The sequence below is a fragment of the Heterodontus francisci genome, chromosome 6 (assembly GCF_036365525.1).
Source record: "Heterodontus francisci isolate sHetFra1 chromosome 6, sHetFra1.hap1, whole genome shotgun sequence".
Classification (NCBI taxonomy): domain Eukaryota; kingdom Metazoa; phylum Chordata; class Chondrichthyes; order Heterodontiformes; family Heterodontidae; genus Heterodontus; species Heterodontus francisci.
This window is the reverse complement of record NC_090376.1, coordinates 26,779,008-26,802,044: the sequence shown is the minus strand read 5'-3', so window position 1 is coordinate 26,802,044 and position 23,037 is coordinate 26,779,008. Positions and strand designations below refer to the sequence as shown.

The 23,037-nt window shown below is 44.6% G+C and overlaps 1 protein-coding gene across 2 annotated transcripts in view; it reads left to right on the top strand.

The window, feature by feature from the left end:
• Positions 1–23,037, top strand: part of dnajb13 (DnaJ heat shock protein family (Hsp40) member B13) — a 73,003-nt gene that overhangs the window by 32,611 nt on the left and 17,355 nt on the right. For both annotated transcript variants that reach the window (XM_068033368.1, XM_068033369.1), the window contains exons 4-5: positions 9,713–9,867; positions 13,984–14,097. In XM_068033368.1, the coding sequence (XP_067889469.1) occupies positions 9,713–9,867; positions 13,984–14,097 (269 nt within the window). The remainder of the gene's footprint in view (positions 1–9,712; positions 9,868–13,983; positions 14,098–23,037) is intronic.

The following is a 23,037-nucleotide window of genomic DNA, read 5'->3' as shown; positions in this document are numbered from 1 at the left end:
AATTCTCTGGATACGGGAAAGGTTCCAGTGGATTGGAAAAAAGCTAATATAAACGTCCTTATTCAAAAAGGGAGGGAGGCAGAAATTAGGAAACTATAGACCAGTTAGTTTAACATCTGTCGGGAAATTGTTAGAATCCATTATTAAGGAAGTAATAACAGGACATTTAGAAAGTCAAAACGCAATCCATCAGAGTCAGTATGGTTTTATGAAGGGTAAATAGTGTTTGACTAAATTGCTAGAGTTCTTCGAAGCTGTAACAAGCAAAGTGGATAATGGGGATCCTGTAGATGTAGTTTATCTGGACTTCCAGAAGGCATTTTATAAGGTGCTGCACAAAAGGTTAATACACAAGGTAAGTTCACATAGGGTTAGGAGCAATTTATTAGCTTGGATAGAGGATTGGCTAACCAACAGAAAACAGAGAGTCGGGATAAATGGGTCTTTTTCTGGTTGGCAAGATGTAACTAGTGGGGTGCCACAGGGTTCGGTCCTCGGGCCCCAACTATTTACAATCGATATAAGTGACTTGGATGCAGGGAGAGAAGGTACAATAGCCAAATTTTCAGATGACACTAAAATAGTTGCAATAAAGAAATAAAAAATCTACATATGGATAGGTTAGATAAATGGGCCAAAATTTGGCAGATGGATTTTAATGTGGATAATTGGGCGGCACAGTGGCGCAGTGGTTAGCACCGCAGCCTCACAGCTCCAGGGACCCGGGTTCAGTTCTGGGTACTGCCACTGCGGAGTTTGCAAGTTCTCCCTGTGACTGCGTGGGTTTTCGCTGGGCGCTCTGGTTTCTTCCCACTGCCAAATACTTGCAGATGATAGGTAAATTGGCCATTGTAAATTGCCCCTAGTGTAGGTAGGTGGTAGGGAATATGGAATTACTGTAGGGTTAGTATAAATGGGTTGTTCTTGGTCGGCACAGACTCGGTGGGCCAAAGGGCCTGTTTCAGTGCTGTATCTCTAAATAAAAAATAAAATAAAGTGTGAGGTTATCCATTTTGGTCGGAAGAATAGAAAGGCAAATTATTATCTAACTGGAGAGAAACTTCAGAGTGCTTCGGTGCAGAGGGATCTGGGTGTCCTCGTGCATGAATCGCAGAAAACTAGTTTGCAGGTACAGCAGGTGATAAGTAAGGCAAATGGAAGGTTGGCATTTATTGCTAAAGGAATAGAGTATAAAAGTAGGGAAGTGTTGCTGCAGCTGTACAAGGCATTGGTGAGACCGCACCTCGAGTATTGCGTACAGTTTTGGTCCCCTTACTTGAGAAAGGATGTAGTTGCATTGAAGGCAGTTCAGAGGAGGTTCACTAGATTGATTCCAGAGATGGGGGGCTTGTCTTATGAAGAGAGATTGAGCAGTTTAGGCCTTTACTCTCTGGAGTTCAGAAGAATGAGAGGAGATCTAATTGAGGTATATAAGATGATTAAGGGGATTGACAAAGTAGACATAGAGAGGATGTTTCCTCTGGTGGGGCAATCTAGAATGAGAGGTCATAGTTTTAGGATAAGGGGTAGCAGATTTAAAACAGAGATGAGGAGAAATTACTTCTCTCAAAGGGTCGTGAATCTGTGGAATTCACTACCCCAGAGTGCGGTGGTTGCCGGGACATTGGGCAAATTTAAGGAGGAGATAGACAGATTTTTAATTAGAAATGGGTTGAAGGGTTATGGAGAACGGGCAGGAAAGTGGAGTTGAGGCCCAGATGCGATCAGCCATGATTGTATTGAATGGTGGAGCAGGCTTGAGGGGCTGAATTACCTACTCCTGCTCCTAGTTCCAAAGTTCTTATGTTCTCTGTAATTGCCCTTGTTTAAGTTGAGGACACTGGTTTGAGACCCGAGTTGCTCGCCCTCAAACTGAATTTAAACTTCTACCATGTTGTGATTGCTATCCCCTAGAGAATCCTTAGCTACGATATCTCTTATTAATCCTACCTTATTTCGATAAGATCCCACATAAGAGATTAGAATGCAAAATTAAAGCACATGGGATTGGGGGTTAAGGTACTGACATGGATAGAGAACTGGTTGGCAGACAGGAAACAAAGAGTAGGAATAAACGGGCCTTTTTCCGAGTGGCAGGCAGTGACTAGTGGGGTACCTCAGGGATCAGTGCTAGGACCCCAGCTATTCACAATATATATTAACAATATAGATGAGAGAATTAAATGTAATATATCCAAGTTTGCAGCTGACACAAAGCTGGGTGTGAGCTGTGAGGAGGATGCAGAGAAGCTCCAGTGTGATTTGGACCGGTTGAGTGAGTGGGCAAATACATGGCAGATGCAGTATAATGTGGATTAATGTGAGGTTATCCACTTTGGTGGCAAAAACAGAAAGGCAGATTATTATCCGAACGGCGATAGATTGGGAAAGGGGGAGGTGCAGCGAGACCTGGGTGTCCTTGTGCTCCAGTCGCTGAAAGTAAGCATGCAGGTGCGGCAGGCAGTTAAGAAGGCAAATAATATGTTGGCCTTCATTGTGAGAGGATTCGAGTACAGGAGCAAGGATGTCTTGCTGCAATTATACAAGGCCTTGGTGAGACATATCTGGAGTATTGTGTGCAGTTTTCGTCTCCTTATCTGAGGAAGGATGTTCTTGCTATGAGGGAGTGCAGCGAAGGTTCACCAGATTGATTCCTGGGATGGCAGGACTGACGTATAAAGAGAGATTGGGTTGATTAGGCTTATATTCGTTAGAGTTTAGAAGAATGAGCAGGGATCTCATAGAAACCTACAAAATTCTAACAGGACTGGACAGACTAGATGCAGGAATGATGTTCCCGATGGCAGGGGAGTCCAGGATGAGGAGTCACAATCTAAGGATAAGGGGTAAGCCATTTAGGACTGAGATGAGGAGGGATTTCTTCACCCACAGAGTGGTGAACCTGTGGAATTCTCTACCACAGAAAGCAGTTGAGGCCAAATCATTAAATATATTCAAGAAAGAGTTAGATATAATTCTTAGGGCTAAAGGAAGCAAGGGATATGGGGGAGAAAGCGGGAATAGGCACTGAGTTTGGACAATCAGCCATGATCGTATTGAATGGCGGTGCAGGCTCGAAGGGCCAAATGGCCTACTTGTGCTCCTATTTTCTATGTTTCTATTATACGTTACTAGATCTAGAATAGCCTGTTCCCTGGTAGGTGCTGCAACGTATTGCTCTAAGTAACAATCCCTGATGCACTCTACAAATTCGTCTTCCATGTTACCTCTGCCAATCTGATTTGTCCAGTTAATATGCAGAATAAAATCACCATGACAATTGTAGCGCCCTTCTTACACGCCTTCGTTATGTCCCGGTTTATACTTTGCCCTACAGTGAGGCAACTCTTCAGGGGCCTATAGACGACTCCCACCCGTGACTTCTTCCCCTTGCTATTTCTTATTTCCACCCAAACTGATTCCACATCATGATCTATTGTACTTACATCACTACTCACCACTGCACTGATACCTTCCTTTATTAACAAAGCTACCCCACCTCCTCTTCCTTTTTGCCAATTTTTCCGGAAAGTTGAATACCCTTGAATATTGAGTTCCCAGTCTTAGTTTAGTTTAGTTTAGAGATACAGCACTGAAACAGGCCCTTCGGCCCACCGAGTCTGTGCCGACCATCAACCACCCATTTTTATACTAATCCTACACGAATCCCATATTCCAATATCATCCCCACCGGTCCCTATATATTTCCCTACCACCTACCTGTACTAGGGGCAATTTATAATGGCCAATTAACCTACCAACCTGCACGTCTCTGTGATAGCTATCAAGTCATACTCATTCATTTCTATTTTTGCCGTCAACTCATCTATCTTGTTACAAATGCTGCGTTCATTCAGATAAAGAGCCTTAAGCTTTGACTTTTTACCATTATTACTCATTCTGGTTCTAATTTCTGCTGCACTCTTCTGCTTCCTGTCATACTTTGATTACTGTTCGCCTCTTCACTACCCTGCATCTCTGCTTTCTCGTTTCTTTTTGATTTTTTAAACTTCCCTTCAATTGAACCCTCCCTCCCCCCACCCCACTAATTAGTTTAAAGTCCTATTTACAACCCTATTTATACTATTCGCCAGGACACTGGTCCCAGCATGGTTCAAATGAAGCCTGTCCCAACAGAACAGCTCTCTCCTTCCCCAGTACTGGTGCCAGTGCCCCATGAATCGGAACCCATTTCTCCCACACCAATCTTTGAACCATGCGTTTACCTCTCTAATCTTATTTACCCTACGCCAATTTGCACGTGGCTCAGGTAGTAATCCGGAGATTATTACCTTTGTGGTTCTGCTTTTTAATTTAGCCCTGAGCTGCTCATAGTCCCTCAGCAGAACCTCTTTCCTAGTCCTACCTCTGTGGTTGGTACCTACGTGGACCACGACAACTGGATCCTTTCCCTCCCACTCCAAGTTCCTCTCCAGCCCAGAAGAGCTGTTCTTAACCTTGGTACCAGGTAGGCAACACAGCCTTCAGGACTCCCTGTCTTTGCTGCAGAGAACAGTATCTATTCTCCTAACTATGCTATCCCCTATTACTACTGCATCCCCACTTGAATGGCCCTCTGAACCACGGTGCTGTGGTCAGTTTGCTCATCCTCCCTGCAGCCTGTGTCCTCGTCCACACCGGGAGCAAGAACCTCATACCTATTGGATAAGGGCACTGGCTGAGGCTCCTCCAAAGATAAATTCTGGATCACCATACCTGCCTCACCCGCATTCACACCCTCTTGTCCTTGACCACGGTCCAAATTTGATGTAATTAATCTAAGGAAAATGACTGTTTCCTGAAACACAGTGTCCAGATAACTCTCCCCCTCCCTGATGTGTCGCAGTGTCTGCAGCTCGGACTCCAGCTCATCAACCCTGAGCTGAAGGTCCTCGAGCAGCCAACACTTGCTGCAGATGGGGTCACCGTGGATCGCACCAGCATCCACCAGCTCCTCCATACTACAGCTGCAACACATTGCCTGCGCAGCCATCTCCATTCTATTTAATTAATTAATTTGGATGTTAAATATTTTAAAAGTGAATTTCTTAAATGTACTCTTCAGCTGTAATTCAGCTCTCTGCTGCTCTCACATGCGTTCAAGTCTTCAGAAGAAGGAATTTTCCTCCACACAAGATCAGGGGGCAGATTGTTCAACCTTGCCCGTCTAAGAGCGAAGTCCAAAGTACGGAAAGTCCTCAACAGGGAACTCCTCTTTGCTGACGATGCTGCTTTAACATCTCGCACTGAACAGTGTCTGCAGAGTCTCATTGACAGGTTTGCGGCTGCCTGCAACGAATTTGGCCTAACCATCAGCCTCAAGAAAACGAACATCATGGGACAGGACGTCAGAAATGCTCCATCCATCAATATTGGCGACCACGCTCTGGAAGTGGTTCAAGAGTTCTCCTACCTAGGCTCAACTAACACCAGTAACCTGTCTCTAGATGCAGAAATCAACAAGCGCATGGGAAAGGCTTCCACTGCTATGTCCAGACTGGCTAAGAGAGTGTGGGAAAATGGTGTACTGACACGGAACACAAAAGTCCGAGTGTATCAAGCCTGTGTCCTCAGTACCTTGCTCTATGGCAGCGAGGCCTGGACAACGTATGTCAGCCAAGAGCGACGTCTCAATTCATTCCATCATCGCTGCCTCCGGAGAATACTTGGCATCAGGTGGCAGGACCGTATCTCCAACACAGAAGTCCTCGAGGCGGCCAACACCCCCAGCTTATACACACTACTGAGTCAGCGGCGCTTGAGATGGCTTGGCCATGTGAGCCGCATGGAAGATGGCAGGATCCCCAAAGACACATTGTACAGCGCGCTCGCCACTGGTATCAGACCCACCGGCCGTCCATGTCTCCGCTTTAAAGATGTCTGCAAACGCGACATGAAGTCCTGTGACATTGATCACAAGTCATGGGAGTCAGTTGCCAGCATTCGCCAGAGCCGGCGGGCAGCCATAAAGACGGGGCTAAAGTGTGGCGAGTCGAAGAGACTTAGCAGTTGGCAGGAAAAAAGACAGAAGCGCAAGGGGAGAGCCAACTGTGTAACAGCCCTGACAAACACATTTTTCTGCAGCACCTGTGGAAGAGCCTGTCACTCTAGAATTGGCCTTTATAGCCACTCCAGGCGCTGCTCCACACACCACTGACCACCTGCAGGCGCTTATCCATTGTCTCTCGAGATGAGGAGGCCAAAGAAGATAAAATAATATATATAATAAAGTTTTCAATGAAAGTCACCCCATGTACTGAATTTAATTTTTGGTCGGTTTCAGTTCGTAGTTTTTCGATATTCCACCCTATGTTTATCCATTTATTTTTCTTCCCTGAGCTAGAGGGGAGTAAAAAAAAACCAGACATCCAGTCTGAAAAGTATGTCTATAGGAACAGGTACAGGAGAGGATTGAACTCAGCTGTTATCTATAAAGAATAAATATTCAAGCAAGTTCTAGAGGCAATTCTTGTAGAATTGTATCTAAGTCTCACAACTTTAAATGAGAAGTGGAAAAAATTTGGCATTTTTTTGAGTACAAAATCAAAAAGAGCATTCGACCTGTAAAGCATCTTTCATCCACAGACCATGTACAATTTGATATATCTAACCAACCCACTCAGTCTCCATACAGAAGTGAAAGCCTACAAAAAGATAAAGGTCTGTGATATTTCTTCTTGGTTCTGAGAGGTAATCATGTGAAAATCTAGTATGTTGACATGACAACTTACATCATTCAGCTCAGACCAGTTGAATTCTATTTGTAACATTGTCCAAGCAGCTGAGGAATTTGATGCCCAATATTCTTATGACCTACAATACTATTCTTCATCAGCCTTTTATCTGGAATCTATTTAGTTTCAGATTGACAACCTCCTCTGTCATACTCCCTACTTGACATGAAGTTATGGATAAACCAACATTCTCTCCAGCTTAACATTGGGAAGACTGAAGCTATCATTGTCCACCTCGCCATCAATTCTGCTCTATCTTTAAAAAGCTGTCAAAACCCAAGATGACTCTTCCATGATTGCTCTGTATCAATTTGTTCATTCCTTTTGTCCATTTTCTCCCCTCTGTAAAGTGCCTTAGGATGTTTTCTACATTAAAAGTGCGATGCAAATATAAGTTGTTGTTAAATGCCAATCCAAGTCTCAAATGCCATCCATTAATGTGTCACCTTGCCAGCTGTGTGCTGCCAAGCACTCAGTGGTGATATAATTTATTAACTGACCACATTGAATTAGAATCCAGAGACAAAAACGATGGTGATCTTTGATGGGTCAATGCTGATGGAAACCATAGTTGGTAATATCAGTTCCACTCAAAGACTTTACCAACCCCAGGCGCTGTGATCCGTGGCAGTGGGGGGCCTGAGGATTGGTCCAGATGAGGCCCGCTGTGGACCTCAACGTTGGCAGGGCCCCACCTGATCCTCCTGGCAGCGAGGCTCCATGGCGGGCCCCCACCTCATGACTGGCCGACAGGACACATTTAAATAAGTAAATTAATGAAATAAATAAATTAACATACCCTCACCTGGAATCTTACTGGCCCGCCGCTATCTTCAGCGCAATGGCAGGCACCCCCACGCCTTCAGATCCCCATCTGGGGAACCGCAGCGCCACACTGGTGGGAGGGGTGTGGCAGTAAGTTTGCCAGTGCAGAGGGTGGGGGGGGGGGGGTGGGAAATGTAGACGGGATCAAATACATGTAATGGGTGTTGGCGATGGTGGGAAGAGTTGAAGCTTAAACTTTGTGGGGGGAAGATCAGATGTAAAGGTGTTTTGGGGGGGGAAAGGGCAAATATTTTTCGAAATTGTTATTGGGGCGTGGGAAAGGGGTGTTAGAAATTTATTTATTTAATTTTGGGGGGATATTTCTTTAAAAATTTAAATTTGCTAACAGGGCTGGCTGCCCTTGAAAAATGGCGCCAGCGCCTGTGCACAGGCAGCTGACGCCATTGCCGGAGAGGGACAGCCATCCCCCTCCACAAGATTGGGGGGTGGGGGTGCAGGCCGTTCAGGCTGTTTAAATGAGCCACCGTACTTGAGATCACGGCGGCTCTTTGGTGTCCCGTCCATATGGGCGGGCCACCATTTTTTGAGCTCGGCGCCAAAATCGGCGACGGACTCTTAACATCCAGCCCAAAGTGTCATGTCTCCCTGGATGATGCAGTGACATTAAATAATTCTTCTAATAAATAAGAGACTTTTCAGGTGTGTATTTTTTTGCTTTTTGTTGAGGCAGGGATGTCAGTGTTAATTTTTCACTTTTTGCTCCCAGGTTAGGTAAGTCACAGAACAAAGTAAATCTTCCTTTACTCTGTCCATCAATGTGTTTAACCTCAACTTCAGACGGTCTGCCTCTGCACTAGTTTCAAAGCCTCTGTTTACCATTCCAACTATTTCTGTGGCTTCACTGAAGTAAGATGGCCAATTTAGTGCTCAATTATGGTCAGTTTTTAAAAATGATTTTCCATGTTGGAAATTCCCATAACACAATTTTAGACTTGAAAATAAAACAATTGCTACAGCCCCAAATATAAAATACTTTTACAATTAATAATGGAGCTAGTTAACATTTTTGGACATATGGTTGGGAGGATGGAAAACAGGGGTGGGGACTTGCCTCACCTGGTCGCTTCCCATTCTATCGCATTAGACATTTTCATTGTAAAGCTTCTGCTGAATTCTGGAAGCACCTGCCCAAAAATAATGATAGTAATGCCAGAGTGACATCATGCATTCATTTTCTGTCCTTACTGCCATAGCAACATTGCATGCATGGAATGCCAATACTCCTCTTAATTCAACTTGTCTGATAATTCAATTTTTTAAGCACTAAATTGCTGTTTGGCTGGGTTATTTATATTGCTTGATTTACTTTTTTTGAGTGCTTAAAAATGACTTTGAATTATCAGAAGTATATAGTAGAAACCCAGCATTGCCAGGGATGACGGAGACATATTAAAAATGAAAATGCAGTGCAGGGAGATAATCCATTGGGAGCTCACAAAAAAAATGTTCCACTTCAGTAAATGCACACCTGCCAAGCAGGCAGAAGTTCTGTCCCACCATGATTTCTGTTTTACAGCAGCCAAGAGGGAAATTCTCAGCTGGAAGGTTTAATATTTTGAAAGTGCTATTTATAAACAGTTTGTTTTGTACCTTGAAGTACAGACTCTGGAAATGCTAAAATTGAATGTAATGTGAACATTTTCGAATTTGAACACTGTGGTAGCAGGAACATCACTGTGCCCACCCAAGTCATGCACAACTGACCTTGAAAAATCTTCCAGGATCAAGCCTCTTCAGGATATTCAGAGTGAGTTTCCGGTATATAATCCACCAGTGACTGGGAACTCACAGTTTGACGGTGTGAAAAGTATCTGGCAAGGTCTGAACAGCGGGTGAGATGACTGGACAACAGTTTCCTGTTTTCCACACATCTGCATACCACTGACAGAACCCAGCCCACTGGCTGCAAAATCTACATTATGGTATCCATGTTTCGCTTACGGCATGAGATGACTTTAAACAATGCAATAGTACTATGTGGCAAGCTGCATTATTTTTACAGGCAATTGAAAGGTGAAGTGAACTTAGTCAGAAAAGCTCTCAAAGAAAGCATGCAAAATTGTAATAAATGCATCAAGCGCACTGTGACAGTTACCATTACTGAAGGTTACCACCCTTTACTCTGATTGCAGACTTTTTTGATTCAAAAGGAGAGATAAGCGTGGGATTTGGAGGGCTACGAGGTCGAGGAGTTAAGAAACAAGATCCTCCTATTGAAAAGGATCTGTATTTATCTTTAGAAGACTTGTATCATGGATGTATGAAGAAGATCAAAATCTCACGCCGGGTATGGTGCTATTATTTCAATGAGCTACCATGAATATTATAGTTGTTGTACTTTTTACTTATTACACAGGTTGGGATTAAAGATTTGCAGGGGAATGGATCCAGTGAGCCTAACTACAGCACTCTAACTATTGTCCGACTGAAATCAACTAACTCAGAATTAATCAGAAATTCAGCCTCAGACCTTCAGGCATGCATGACATAGTATTTCAATAGGTGGTACACTTACTCACTAAATCACTGGGTGAGGAGAGTTCTTTTTATGGATGCTGAAAGAGAAATTATAATTTGTATATTAAGTTAGAATATCTCGCCTCCACAAAGGTCTGTTTTTATCACCTGAAACTAAAATGTCTGTTGGGGAGACAGAGTTGTTACATGTGATAGTGCACATATTGGTGCTCAAATCATCTTTGCCAAGTGGTAGTTAAGACATAGGTGCATGGATCTGATTACCAACAGACCAAGTTCCTGGTCTTGGCTATGCGATTCCCAGCACTGCCCACTGGACAGCAATCAGGATTGGCAACTCAGGGCATTTTTCATGTCATTAGAGTCATTTATGGCACAGAAGGCCATTCGGCCCATTGAGTCCATGCTGGCTCTCCATGGAGCTATGTAGTCAGTTCCTCTCCCCGGCTCGATCCCTAAAGCCCTGCAAGTTTATTTCTCTCAGGTGGCCATCCAACTTCCACTTGAAGTAATTGATCGTCTCCACTTCCACCACCCTTGTGGGCAGCGAGTTCCAGGTCATTACCACCCGCAGGGAGGCAACACACCATCCTGGATCCACGTCTGCGGCTACAGAAATGGCTGTCTGTTCCCCTGACTGTCGAGTCTGCTATCACTGTTGCTCTTCCAATCTTCCTTGTACCCCCTTATACAGTTGATCCACCTGTGTTGACCTGGCCTTGGCTCTGGCTGCACTCGCCAGATGAACCATCACTTTCCTAAGTATTGATAACTGAATACTGGTTGGGGAGTGAGATGCACTGAGGGGACTCCTTCCTGCCTGTTCCTCTTTGACTGCCTGGCAGTCACCCATTCCTTCTCTTCCCTCATACTCTTAAGCTGTGGGGTGACCACATCTATAAATGTGCTATCCACGAAGCTCCCAACCTCACGGATGTTCCGCAGTGACATCAGCTGTTGCTCAAATTCTGAAACCCGGAGCTCAGGCTGCTGCAACTGATGACACTTCCTGCACATATGGTTATCCAGGACATGGCAAATGTCCTGGAGTTCCCACATAGCACAGGATGTGCACTCCCGAGGTTGGAGCATTCCTGTCATTTCTCTATCTATTAGATAATAAACCTTGGTACTGCGAATAAACCCTGCTACCAATAAAACTAATAATAAAAAAACAAAATACTGCGGATGCTGGAAATCTGAAATAAAAACAAGAAACGCTGGAAATACTCAGCAGGTCTGGCAGGATCTGTGGAGAGAGAAGCAGAGTTAACGTTTCAGGTCAGTGACCCTTCTTCAGAACTGGCAGATATAAGAAATGTAAAAGATTTTAAGCAAGGAAAGCAGGGGTGGGGCAAGAGGTAACAAAAGAGAAGGTATTGATAGGACAAGCTCACAGAATAGCTGACCAGAAGGTCATGGAGCAAAGGCAAAGAATATGTTAATAGTGTGCTGAAAGACAAAGCATTGGTACAGATAGGGTGTTAATGGACTGAAAACTGAACAGCCACAAGCATAAACATGAAAAAAGTGAGTAGGCACAGTAGAAATAAACTGAACAAACTAAAATAAAATAAACACAAAAAAGAAAAAAGGAAAAAAACTAAAAATAAAAGTAAAATGGGGGGCCCGTCTTGCTCTGAAATTATTGAACTTACTGTTCAGTCCAGCAGGCTGTAGCGTGTCTAATCGGTAAATGAGGTGCTGTTCCTCGAGCTTGCATTGATGTTCACTGGAACAGCATCTCATTTACCGATTAGGCACGCTATAGCCTGCCGGACTGAACATTGAGTTCAATAATTTCAGAGCATGATGGGCCCCCCATTTTACTTACATTTTTAGTTTTTTTTCTTTTTTTGTGTTTATTTTATTTTAGTTTGTTCAGTTTGTTTCTACTGTGCCTACTTACTTTTGTTTTCATGTTTGTGCTTGTGGCTGTTCAGTTTTCAGTCCGTTAACACCCTATCTGTACTAATGCTTTGTCTTTCAGCACACCATTAACATATTCTTTGCCTTTGCTCCATGACCTTCTGGTCAGCTATTCTGTGAGCTTGTCCTATCAACACCTCTTTTGTTACCTCTTGCCCCACCCCTGCTTTCCTTGCTTAAAATCTTTTACATTTCTTATATCTGCCAGTTCTGAAGAAGGGTCACTGACCTGAAACGGTAGCTCTGCTTCTCTCTCCACAGATGCTGCCACAAAAACTAATAATCCTACCAATAATAATAAACCTTACCAATAGTAATAATAACCTTACTATTGCTAATACTAAACTTTACCAATATTAATCTACCTTACTTCTATTAATATACCCTACCAATGCTAAAACATAGCCATTATTAGTAATAATCTCACCAATAGTAAATAAAACCTGCCAATATTAATAAACCTTATTTAAAATAAAAGATATGTCTCACCAGCTACTCACATGTTACTTGTTATTTCTACGTAATATTTTTTAACATTTTCAAACTCCTAGTTGTTTAGACTCAGTCCCTAAGCAGCAATGCTCAACAGCCAATCAACTCGCTGCTTTCCTGTGATGTCACGGTTTGACTTTTTTTTCAAACTCTGACGCATAGACGTAGTTGGCTCCTTGCAGGTCCGCTGCTGCTTCCACCACTTCTGATTCCCTCCAGATAGGTGATGACCCCGAACCTGGGTCTCTCTTTATCCGCTCCCAGTAGTTGGCTCCTTTGAAGGTCTGTCACTGCTGCTGCCGCTTTTGACTCCCTCCATTTAGGTGATGGCCCCAAGCCTGGCGTTCTCTATATCCATTCCTGGTAGTTGGCTCCTTGCAGATCTGCTGCTGCCGCTGCCGCTTCTGACTCCCTCCGGATAGGTGAAGGCCCCGGGCTTGGGTCTCTCTTTATCCACTCCCGGTAGTTGGCTCCTTGCAGGTCCTCTGCCGCCACTTCTGACTCCTTCCAGATAGGTGAAAGCCCTGAGCCTGGGTCTCTCTTTATCCAATCCCAGTAGTTGGCTCCTTGCAGGTCAGTCACTGCCACCGCCGCTTCTGACTCCCTCCTGATAGGTGAAGGCCCCGAGCCCGGGCCTCTCTTTATCCACTCCCGGTAGTTGGCTCCTTGCAGGTCCTCCGCCGCTGCTTCTGACTTCCTCCAGATAGGTGAAGGTCCCGAGCCTGTGCCTCTCTTTATCCACTCTAGGTAGTTGGCTTCTTGCAGGTCTGTCACTGCCACCGCCACGTCTGACTCCCTCCAGATAGGTGAAGGCCCCGAGTCTGGGTCTCTCTTTATCCACTCCCGGTAGTTGGCTCCTAGCATGTCCGCTGCTGCTGCCACCATTTCTGACTCCCTCCATATAGGTGAAGGCCCCGAGCCTGGGTCTCTTTTTATCCGTTCCCAGTAGTTGGCTCCTTGCAGGTCCACCACTGCTGCTGCCACTTCCAACTCCCTCCAGATAGGTGAAGGCCCCGAGCCTGGGTCTCTCTTTCTCCACTCCCAGTAGTTGGCTCCTCGCAGGTCCGCCACCACCACACCCAACTCCCTCCAGGTAGGTGAAGGCCCCAAGCCTGGGTTTCTCTTTCTCCACTCTTGGTAGTTGGCTCCTTGCAGGTCCGCCATTCCCAACTCCCTCCAGGTAGGAGGTCAATTGAAGGTTCTATTCGCAACCTGGCAGAGATCAGCTGACTCAGCTCATACATTTCAGTTAGTTTTTAACATGCGAACATTCCCAGTCTGTATAGCTCCAGCCTTTTGGTAAGCAGAAAACCAAAATAAAATCTATGACATTTACTACATCCTCCAAGGACAACATTGTATTTTTTATAGGTCTGAAAAAATATGGAACTATCCTTTAATTAAGAGAAATGATACATTTCTGACTGAATTGATTACAATGTTATTTTGTTAATAGTATGAAGTGTTTAATGAAAATTCCTGTTTTTTGTTATTTTTTAATCAGATTATGAACGAAGATGGTCACACTTCAAGCATTAAGGATAAGATCCTGACCATTCAGGTTAAACAAGGCTGGAAACCAGGAACCAAAATCACATTCCCAAATGAAGGAGACCAGGTACAGTTTGTGTAATCTCTCCTCATAACTTAACCCTTGGAGTCCAGTTATCATTATGGTAAATCTACACTGCATTCCCTCTAAAGCCAGTATATCCTTCCTAAGATGTGGTGCCCAGAACTGCTCATAGTATTCCAGGTGTGGTCTAACCAGGGTTTTGTATAGTTAAAGCATGACTTCTACATCCTTGTATTCTAGTCCTTTAGATATAAAGGCCAGCATTCCGTTAGCCTTTTTGATTATTTTCTGTACCTGTTCATGACTTTTAATGATCTATGTACCTGGACCCCAAGTCTCTTTGGCCATCCACTGTTACTAGCTTTTCGCCATTTAAGAAGGTATCCTGTTCTATTGTTTTTTGCGTGGTATTGATTGAGGGGGTGGCGAGGAAGCAGACATGCTGTTGGAGAACAACACACATGCCGCTCCCATTCCCACTGCCATTCCCATGGGGCTGTGGTTCAGCACTGCCATTGATTTGCAGGTGAGCAGACTGTAATGATGAGTCACACATTGAAAGCCCTTAACATTTAATATGTCCATGGTGTACACCTGCCTCTCCAAGGTGAACATCTGCCCTCCAAGTCAGAGCAGAGGTTTGAACCCAGATTCTGAGCGCCAGCCATTTGAGCTTCCACTAAACCATTGGCTCCTGTTGTGACAGCACAGCTACAGTGTTCCTGGAGGTGGTTACACTCTCAGAGGTAGGCTGTAGAGTATTGATGCCCTGGGAGTTGACACCACACAGGCTAGAAGTGGACTCCTTCACACTTTCAGCTTTGGTATTGAATCTCCTTGGCAAGCTTTCCAATAGCTGATATAACTGCTTGAGTGAAGCAAACAGTTTTCTTCTCATTGCTGGGCCCCTGAAATGTACACCTCTGTCATCCTCAGCAGAGAGAGGAGCAGATCTCGCCCCCTGGCAAGCTGTCTCCTGGCTTGTCCCTGCCATCAATACCTACTACTGTAGATTTTACACAGAGTTTTAGTGAATCCTGAAAACAAATTAAAAAAATTAAATGCACTTTCAGCAACGGTTTCTCTTTTTACCCACACACAATCAACTCTTGAATCCTCCAAGGATCTATCTCAGTTCTCTGTCTTCCTCACGTGCACATTGCCCCTCAGTGACATTATCCAAAGGCATTGGGTCCCTTCCGTATTTATGTGGTGACTCTAAGCTCCATCTCTCCACCCTCCCTTGATATCCCAATCCCCTCTAAACAGTCAGTTCATATCATAGTTATGAACAGGTCAAAGTTTACTGCCCAGATTAGCTCAAAACCTGGGCATTCTGTTTGATCCAGACTTGAGCTTCAAACACTAACTCCTATCCATTAGCAAGACTGCTTACTTCCATCTCTACAATAGCATTCACCTCAGCCTCAATGAAACTCTTATCCACACTTTGGTCCCTCTAGTATCACTTCCTTCACCATTTACTTACCTCCTATCCCCCACCTTCTGTTCATTTAACTATTAAAACTCAGCCACTCATAACCTTTCCTCTATGAAGTTTCACTCACCCATTATCCCTCCTCTGTGACCTACACACCCTGCTCCCAGAATGGCAGGGCCGTGGGGAGTGTTGTTGAGCAGAGAGACCTTGGGTGCAAGTACATAGTTCCCTGAAAGTGGCAACACAGGTAGACAGGGTGGTGAAGAAGGCGTATGGCATGCTTGCCTTCATCTGCCGAGGCATCGAGTACAAGAGTTGGGACGTCATGTTATAATTGTACATAACGTTGGTTAGGCCGCATTTGGAGTACTGTGTGCAGTTCTGGTCGCCGCACTACAGGAAAGATGTGATTAAGCTAGAGAGGGTGCAGAAAAGATTCACAAGAATGTTGCCTGGTTTGGAGGGCTTGAGTTATAAAGAGAGATTGGATAGGCTGGGTCTGTTTTCCCTGGAGCGAAGGAGGCTGAGAGGGAACATGATAGAGGTATATAAAATTATGAGAGGCATAGATAGGGTAGATAGCCAGAGTCTGTTTCCCTGGTAGGGGTGACTAAAACTAGAGGGAATAGATTTAAGGTGAGAGGGAGGAGGTTTAAAGGGGATCAAAGGGGTAAATTTTTCACACAAAGAATAGTGGGTATCTGGAATGAGCTGCCTGAGGAGGTGGTGGAGGCAGGAACAGTAGCAACATTTAAGAGGCATCTGGGCAGGTACTTGAATGAGCAAGGCATAGAGGGATATGGAATTAATGCAGGCAGGTGGGATTAGTATAGATAGGCATTATGATCGGCACGGGCGCGGTGGGCCGAAGGGCCTGTTTCTATGCTGTACGACACTATGACTCTATGCATTGAATACTTTCCATATTTTTAAATCCCTCCACTGCTTCACCCCATCCCATATCCACAACCTCCTCCGCCATTCTCTACCCTCGAACATCCTTTGGTCCCCTGACTGCCTTACATTCAGTCTCCTCCCCTTTGTTCTACCATTGGTGGCAGAGTCTTGAGCTACCTTGTATTTATTCTCTAGAAATTCTCCCTAAACCTTTTGGCCTCTCTACTTCTCTTCATCTTGAAAAACTCTTCAAAACCCATATTTTCAGTCAGGCTTTCAGTCACATCTTCTAGCTCTTCCATCATGGCTCAACAATAGTTCCTTTATTCATTGTACCTATTATTGCTCCCCTACTGTAAATCATCTTGGGTTGTTTTGTGCATTAAAGGTATGAAAAATTTAATTTATTATTGTTTTTCATGTACAAGGCGCAGATAGGCCATTTCTGAAATTGTTATTTTTGTCTTGTGCCTGCAGTTCCAAAAGCTTCGTAAAAACAAAAAGGCACTGAATAAAAGATGTCATGCTCGTTGCAAAATATTTAAAACAAAGACAGATCATTCTGGAAACCCTATGCTGCCCTCTATGATTTTACAGTACGCACTCAGTATCAGTTACAGGATTCATAAGCACTCTAGATCAGGACTAAATTTAATCTTGCTAAATTTATATTTTAAGGTTCTTTAGACTTTTAAAATTAAACTAGATGCTTATATTTTAAATGTTTACTCACAAGTTTTGCTTATATTAATCTCTTCTATCTCAATTTATTAATTTTATAATTTGCCGCAGATGACAATGCAGTGAAAGTGGATGGAGTGTTTTTTGCGGCTTTGAGGAGAGTGCATCAGTTTCTAACACAGTTTACTTAAGTGACTGCTAACTGTGATGCCAGCCACATTGCCTTGACTACTAAGCTTGAGATTCAATTTGATATTCATCCTTAGTATGCACCCGCTTAGCCTGTCATGTGTTTGAGTTTTGTGTTACTTGACATTCGTATTCATCTGATATGTGCTAGCTGTAATGAACTGCAGCAGCTCATGGTTCTTATTTCTTGTGCTGAGTCACGTTAAATTACATATTTTTATGAATTTGTCGTGCTGCTTATTTTTTTCTCTTCTCTCCTCTCTCTGCTCCTCTCTCCGCTCCTCTCTCCTCCTTCCTCTCCCCATGTCACTGTGGCCCTAAATGTTTATGCTACAAGCTCCTTTCAGGTTGTGACAGGTGACATCTCACAGTTTTCAGTCTACCACTGCATCAAGGAGGCCAACAAGGCTGTCTACACCAGGAGGAAAAGCTGCATTACTTTCCCCATGGATACAGTGAAGCAGAATGAGAGAGCACCAGGCATTGCTTGCAGCCCAGTCTTTCCCAGGGTGTGAGGTGACATAATCTACATCTTCACTGCCTTGCGTACTCCCACAACCAGCTTGGCATCTTTCTCAATCGAAAGAATTCCATTCCCTCAACATCCAGATGGTTTGTGACCACAAGCACCGCATCATGCAGGTCTGTGCCAGGTTTTCTGGCATCATGCGCCAGTCCTCGGTCCTACCTTTATTTTGTCCAGGCCATCATGTTACAGGCTGGCTACTGAGTGACAAAGGCTATCACCTGTAGACATGGTTTATGACTCCTGTCAACCTGAGCAGAGCTATAGAGCGGGCTAAAATGAGAGCCGTGCTGCCACCATTAACATCATTGAGCAATTGGAATGCTCAGGCAATGCTTCTGTTGCCTGAACTGTTTGAGAGGAGCTTTGCAGTACAGACTTGAATGGGTATCCAGATTTGTGGTCGCATGCTACATGCTCCAAACTTTATCATTATGAAGGACCTGTCCTTAACCATCACCTAGGCAGCAATAAATGCAGCAGGAGATGAACATGAAGAGCAAGAGAGACATTGACTAGCAGTGTCTGTAGCTGTCAGAACTTTAAAAGAGCAACTTATTGAAGAATGCTTCACCTAAATCATCCGTCCCATCCCCGATACATCAACAGTCGCATTATCCTTAATACTGTCCTTACTACCATGATGCAGTTACCTTCCTTCAGTCCAGCTTTATAGGTCTTGCTCTCACTTCATTGCAAATTTAAACATCAAAGACAAATCCAGAATAAAAAACAACTTATGAAATAAATTTCATTTATAGCTACCATTTAACAGAAATAACTATGGATCACCCTTGTGCAAGCACTTAGTGCCTGTCTTGTGTGCTTGATTACCTATCCTAGTTCTCCTATGAAGTGTTTTTCTTTATTCTTTCATGGGTTCTGAGTATTGCTGGCAAGACCAGCATTTGTTGCCCATCTCTAATTGCCCTGAGAAGGTGGTGGCGAGCTGCCTTCTTAACCATTGCAGTCCATCTGGTGTAGGGATGCCCACAGTGCTGTTAGGAAGGGAGTTCCAGGATTTTGACCCAGTGACAATGAAGGAACGGCGAAATAGTTCCAAGTCAAGATGGTGTGTGGCTTGGGGGGAACTTGCAGGTGGTGGTGTTCCCAAGTGTCTGCTGACCTTATCCTTCTAGGTGGCAGAGATCACAGATTTGAAAGGTGCTGTTGAAGGAGACTTGATGAGTTGCTGCAGTGCACCATGTAGATGGTACACACTGCTGCCACTGTGCACTGCTAGTGGAGGGAGCAAATGTTTAAAGTGGTGGATGGGGTGCCGTTCAAGTGGGTTGCTTTGTTCTGGATGGTGTCGAGCTTCTTGAGTGTTGTTGGAGCTGCACCCATCCAGGCAAGTGGCGAGTATTCCATCACACTCCTGACTTGTGCCTTGTAGATGGTGGACAGACTTTGGGTGGCATTTTCCCCAGCAGCTACACCTTGGGCAGTGGAAGGCTGTTAAGCTTCCATTAATAACCCTTAAAATGGCTGTGATGGACGATCTCGAGTTGCTCTGGACCTTGAGGCTGCTGACTGCAGCATCTTGGTGTTGGTTGGGCACTGGCCCACCTGGCTGTGTGGCAACAACAAGGGCACTGGTGGAGTGGGTGTCAGGGAGTTGGAGGCATCCTGAGAGCAAGTGCTTCTCCCATGGAGCCAAGTGCACTCACCTGGGAGTGTGCCTCAGTACTTCTGCGGCTCTGCGCAAGAACAGAGTGCAGGAGTGATGAGATGCTCTGGAATGCTCTTGTCAACAGTCGCCCTCAAAACTCAAGATGGCAGTTGCCAGAGCTCCATTGCAGCTGTGAGAGATAGCAGGAGAGGCTCCATGACGGTGGATGCCACTGTCGTATTGAAGGAACTGACTGCTCAGTCCATGGTGGACAGAATAGTCTCCATGTTCTGTGGGAAGCTGTGACACAAGTTAGAGCTGGTCTTCTCCATGCTCTGTGACATGGTGTCTAAGCTCACTGGCAGGCTGCACAATGCAACTAACACTTCTTGATGTATGCTCATTACTTCTTCAGTAGTTTGGGCCCTCAAAGTCAGCATTTGAGTCCTCTGCAGCAGAGCTGGTGTGCGATCTCATCCCTTGTGCCTGGTGATTCAACATGTGATGACCCATCCTCCAGCTTAACCTCTAAAGTAGGCATGATGCCAATATCTGAGTTTGTCCTTGTAGGCTGAAATTGAGTCATGCTGCATCATCAGGAAGGCTGGCCTCCTCTTTCTGAAGTGGCAGATAAATAGAGAGGGACAAGGGTTAGCTTTTAGTGTGTAGGTGGAAGCATAAAATTACAGAGAGACATTGATAGATTAAGTGAGTGGGAAAACTGTGGCAGATGGCTTTCAATGCAGGTAAATGTGAGATCATCCATTTTGGACCAAAAAGGATGGAGCCGAATAAGTCTTAAATGGTGAAAGACTAGGATCAGTGGAGATCCAAAGAGATTTAGAGATCCATGTATACAGATCACTAAAATGTAGTGGTCATGTACAATAAGTAATCAAAAAAGGATAATGGAATGCTAGCCTTTCTATCTAATGGTCTAGAATACAAAGGGGAGAAAATGTTGCTACAGTTTTGCAAAGCTCTGGTTAGACACATCTGGAGAGTTCTGGGAACCAAACCTTAGAAAGGATATATTAGCCATGGAAGGAGTGTAGCACAGATTCACCAGAATATACCAGGCTCCAACGGTTAAATTATGAGGAGAGACTGCATAAACTAGGCTTGTATTCCCTGGAATATGGCAAGTTAAAGGGCAATTTGTTTTTTAGCAATTTGAAAGGAATTGTTCAGGTTGATAGAAACTTTTTACGCTGATGGGGGAGTCTAGGACAAGGGACATAACCCTAAAATCAGAGCCTTGCACATCAGGAAAGACATTAGGAAACATTTCTTCACACAAAGGGCTGGATTTTGTTCTCAGCCCGATGTTGGGTTTCGTAATGGGGGGGTGGGGGGGCCGGCAGTGGCCACCACGGAGCCTTATGCTGGGTTTGCTGAGCCCGATTTTCCCGGTGGTGGCAAGCCTCTGTGGTAGAACCTCTGCTGCTCTATGACGGGACCCTACTTTTAAAATTTAAAATACCTCTCTTCATAAATTTAAATTTAATTTGGCGCGATCTTACTTTCAGTTCCTAATCTTGAGCTCGTTGTGTAGCACTCACGCGCCTTCACTTTCCCATCCAGGAGAAGCTGGTGCCACCAAAGTGGGGAAGGGGTCAACTGTGCATGATTTGTATGGGAAAGGGTGTGAAGGGATCAACTCTGCATGATTTGTATGAGGAAATCATAGAACCATAGAATCATAAACGTTTACGGCACAGAAAGAGGCCACTTGGCCCATTGTGTCTGTGCCAGCTGAAAAACGATCCACCCATTCAAATCCCACCTTCAGGCGGGATAGAGGGGGATGTAAAAGGTGGGGGAGTTGCATTACTTGTTAAGGAGAATATCACAGCTGTACTGCGGGAGGACACCTCGGAGGGGTCGTGCAGCGAGGCAATATGGGTGGAGCTCAGGAATAGGAAGGGTGCAGTCACGATGTTGGGGATTTTCTACAGGCCTCCCAACAGCCAGCGGGAGGTAAAGGAGCAGATATGTAGACAGATTTTGGAAAGATGTAAAGGTAACAGGGTTGTAGTGGTGGGTGATTTTAACTTCCCCTATATTGACTGGGACTCACTTAGTGCTAGGGGCTTAGATGGGGCAGAATTTGTAAGGAGCATCCAGGAGGGCTTCTTGAAACAATATGTAGATAGTCCAACTAGGGATGGGGCCGTACTGGACCTGGTATTGGGGAATGAGCCTGGCCAGGTGGTCGAAGTTTCAGTAGGGGAGCATTTCGGGAACAGTGACTATAATTCCATAAGTTTTAAGGTACTTCTGGATAAGGATAAGAGTAGTCCTCGGTGAAGGTGCTAAATTGGGGGAAGGCTAATTATAACAAGATTAGGCAGGAACTGAAGAATTTAGATTGGGGGCGGCTGTTTGAGGGTAAATCAATATCTGACATGTGGGAGTCTTTCAAACGTCAGTTGATTAGAATCCAGGACCAGCATGTTCCTGTGAGGAAGAAGGATAAGTTTGGCAAGTTTCGGGAAGCTTGGATAACGCGGGATATTGTGAGCCTAGTCAAAAAGAAAAAGGAAGCATTTGTAAGGGCTGGAAGGCTAGGAACAGACGAATCCCTTGAGGAATATAAAGACAGTAGAAAGGAACTTAAGCAAGGAGTCAGGAGGGCTAAAAGCGGTCATGAAAAGTCATTGGCAAACAGGATTAAGGATAATCCCAAGGCTTTTTATACATATATAAAGAGCAAGAGGGTAACGAGGGAAAGGGTTGGCCCACTCAAGGACAGAGAAGGGAATCTATGTGTGGAGTCAGAGGAAATGGGCGAGGTACTAAATGAGTACTTTGCATCAGTATTCACCAAAGAAATGGACTTGGTCGATGATGAGCCTAGGGAAGGGAGTGTAGATAGTCTCAGTCATGAAGGAAGGGCAGTGGATGTTATCTATATGGACTTCAGTAAATCCTTTGACAAGGTCCCTCATGGCAGACTGGTACAAAAGGTGAAGTCACACGGGATCAGAGGTGAGCTGGCAAGATGGATACAGAACTGGCTCTGTCATAGAAGACAGAGGGTAGCAGTGGAAGGGTGCTTTTCTGAATGGAGGGATGTGACTAGTGGTGTTCCGCAGGGATCAGTGCTGGGATCTTTGCTCTTTGTAGTATATATAAATGATTTGGAGGAAAATGTAGCTGGTCTGATTAGTAAGTTTGCGGACGACACAAAGGTTGGTGGAGTTGCGGATAGTGATGAGGATTGTCAGAGGATAGAGCAGGATATAGATCAGTTGGAGACTTGGGTGGAGAAACGGCAGATGGAGTTTAATCCGGACAAATGTGAGGTAATGCATTTTGGATTGATCTAATGCAGGTGGGAAGTATACAGTAAATGGCAGAACCCTTAGGAGTATTGACAGGCAGAGAGATCTGGGCGTACAGGTCCACAGGTCACTGAAAGTGGCCACGCAGGTGGATAAGGTAGTCAAGAAGGCATACGGCATGCTTGCCTTCATCGGTCGGGGCATAAAGTATAAAAATTGGCAAGTCATGCTGCAGCTGTACAGAACTTTAGTTAGGCCACACTTAGAATATTGTGTGCAATTCTGGTCGCCACGCTATCAGAAGGACGTGGAGGCTTTGGAGAGGGTACAGAAGAGGTTTACCAGGAAG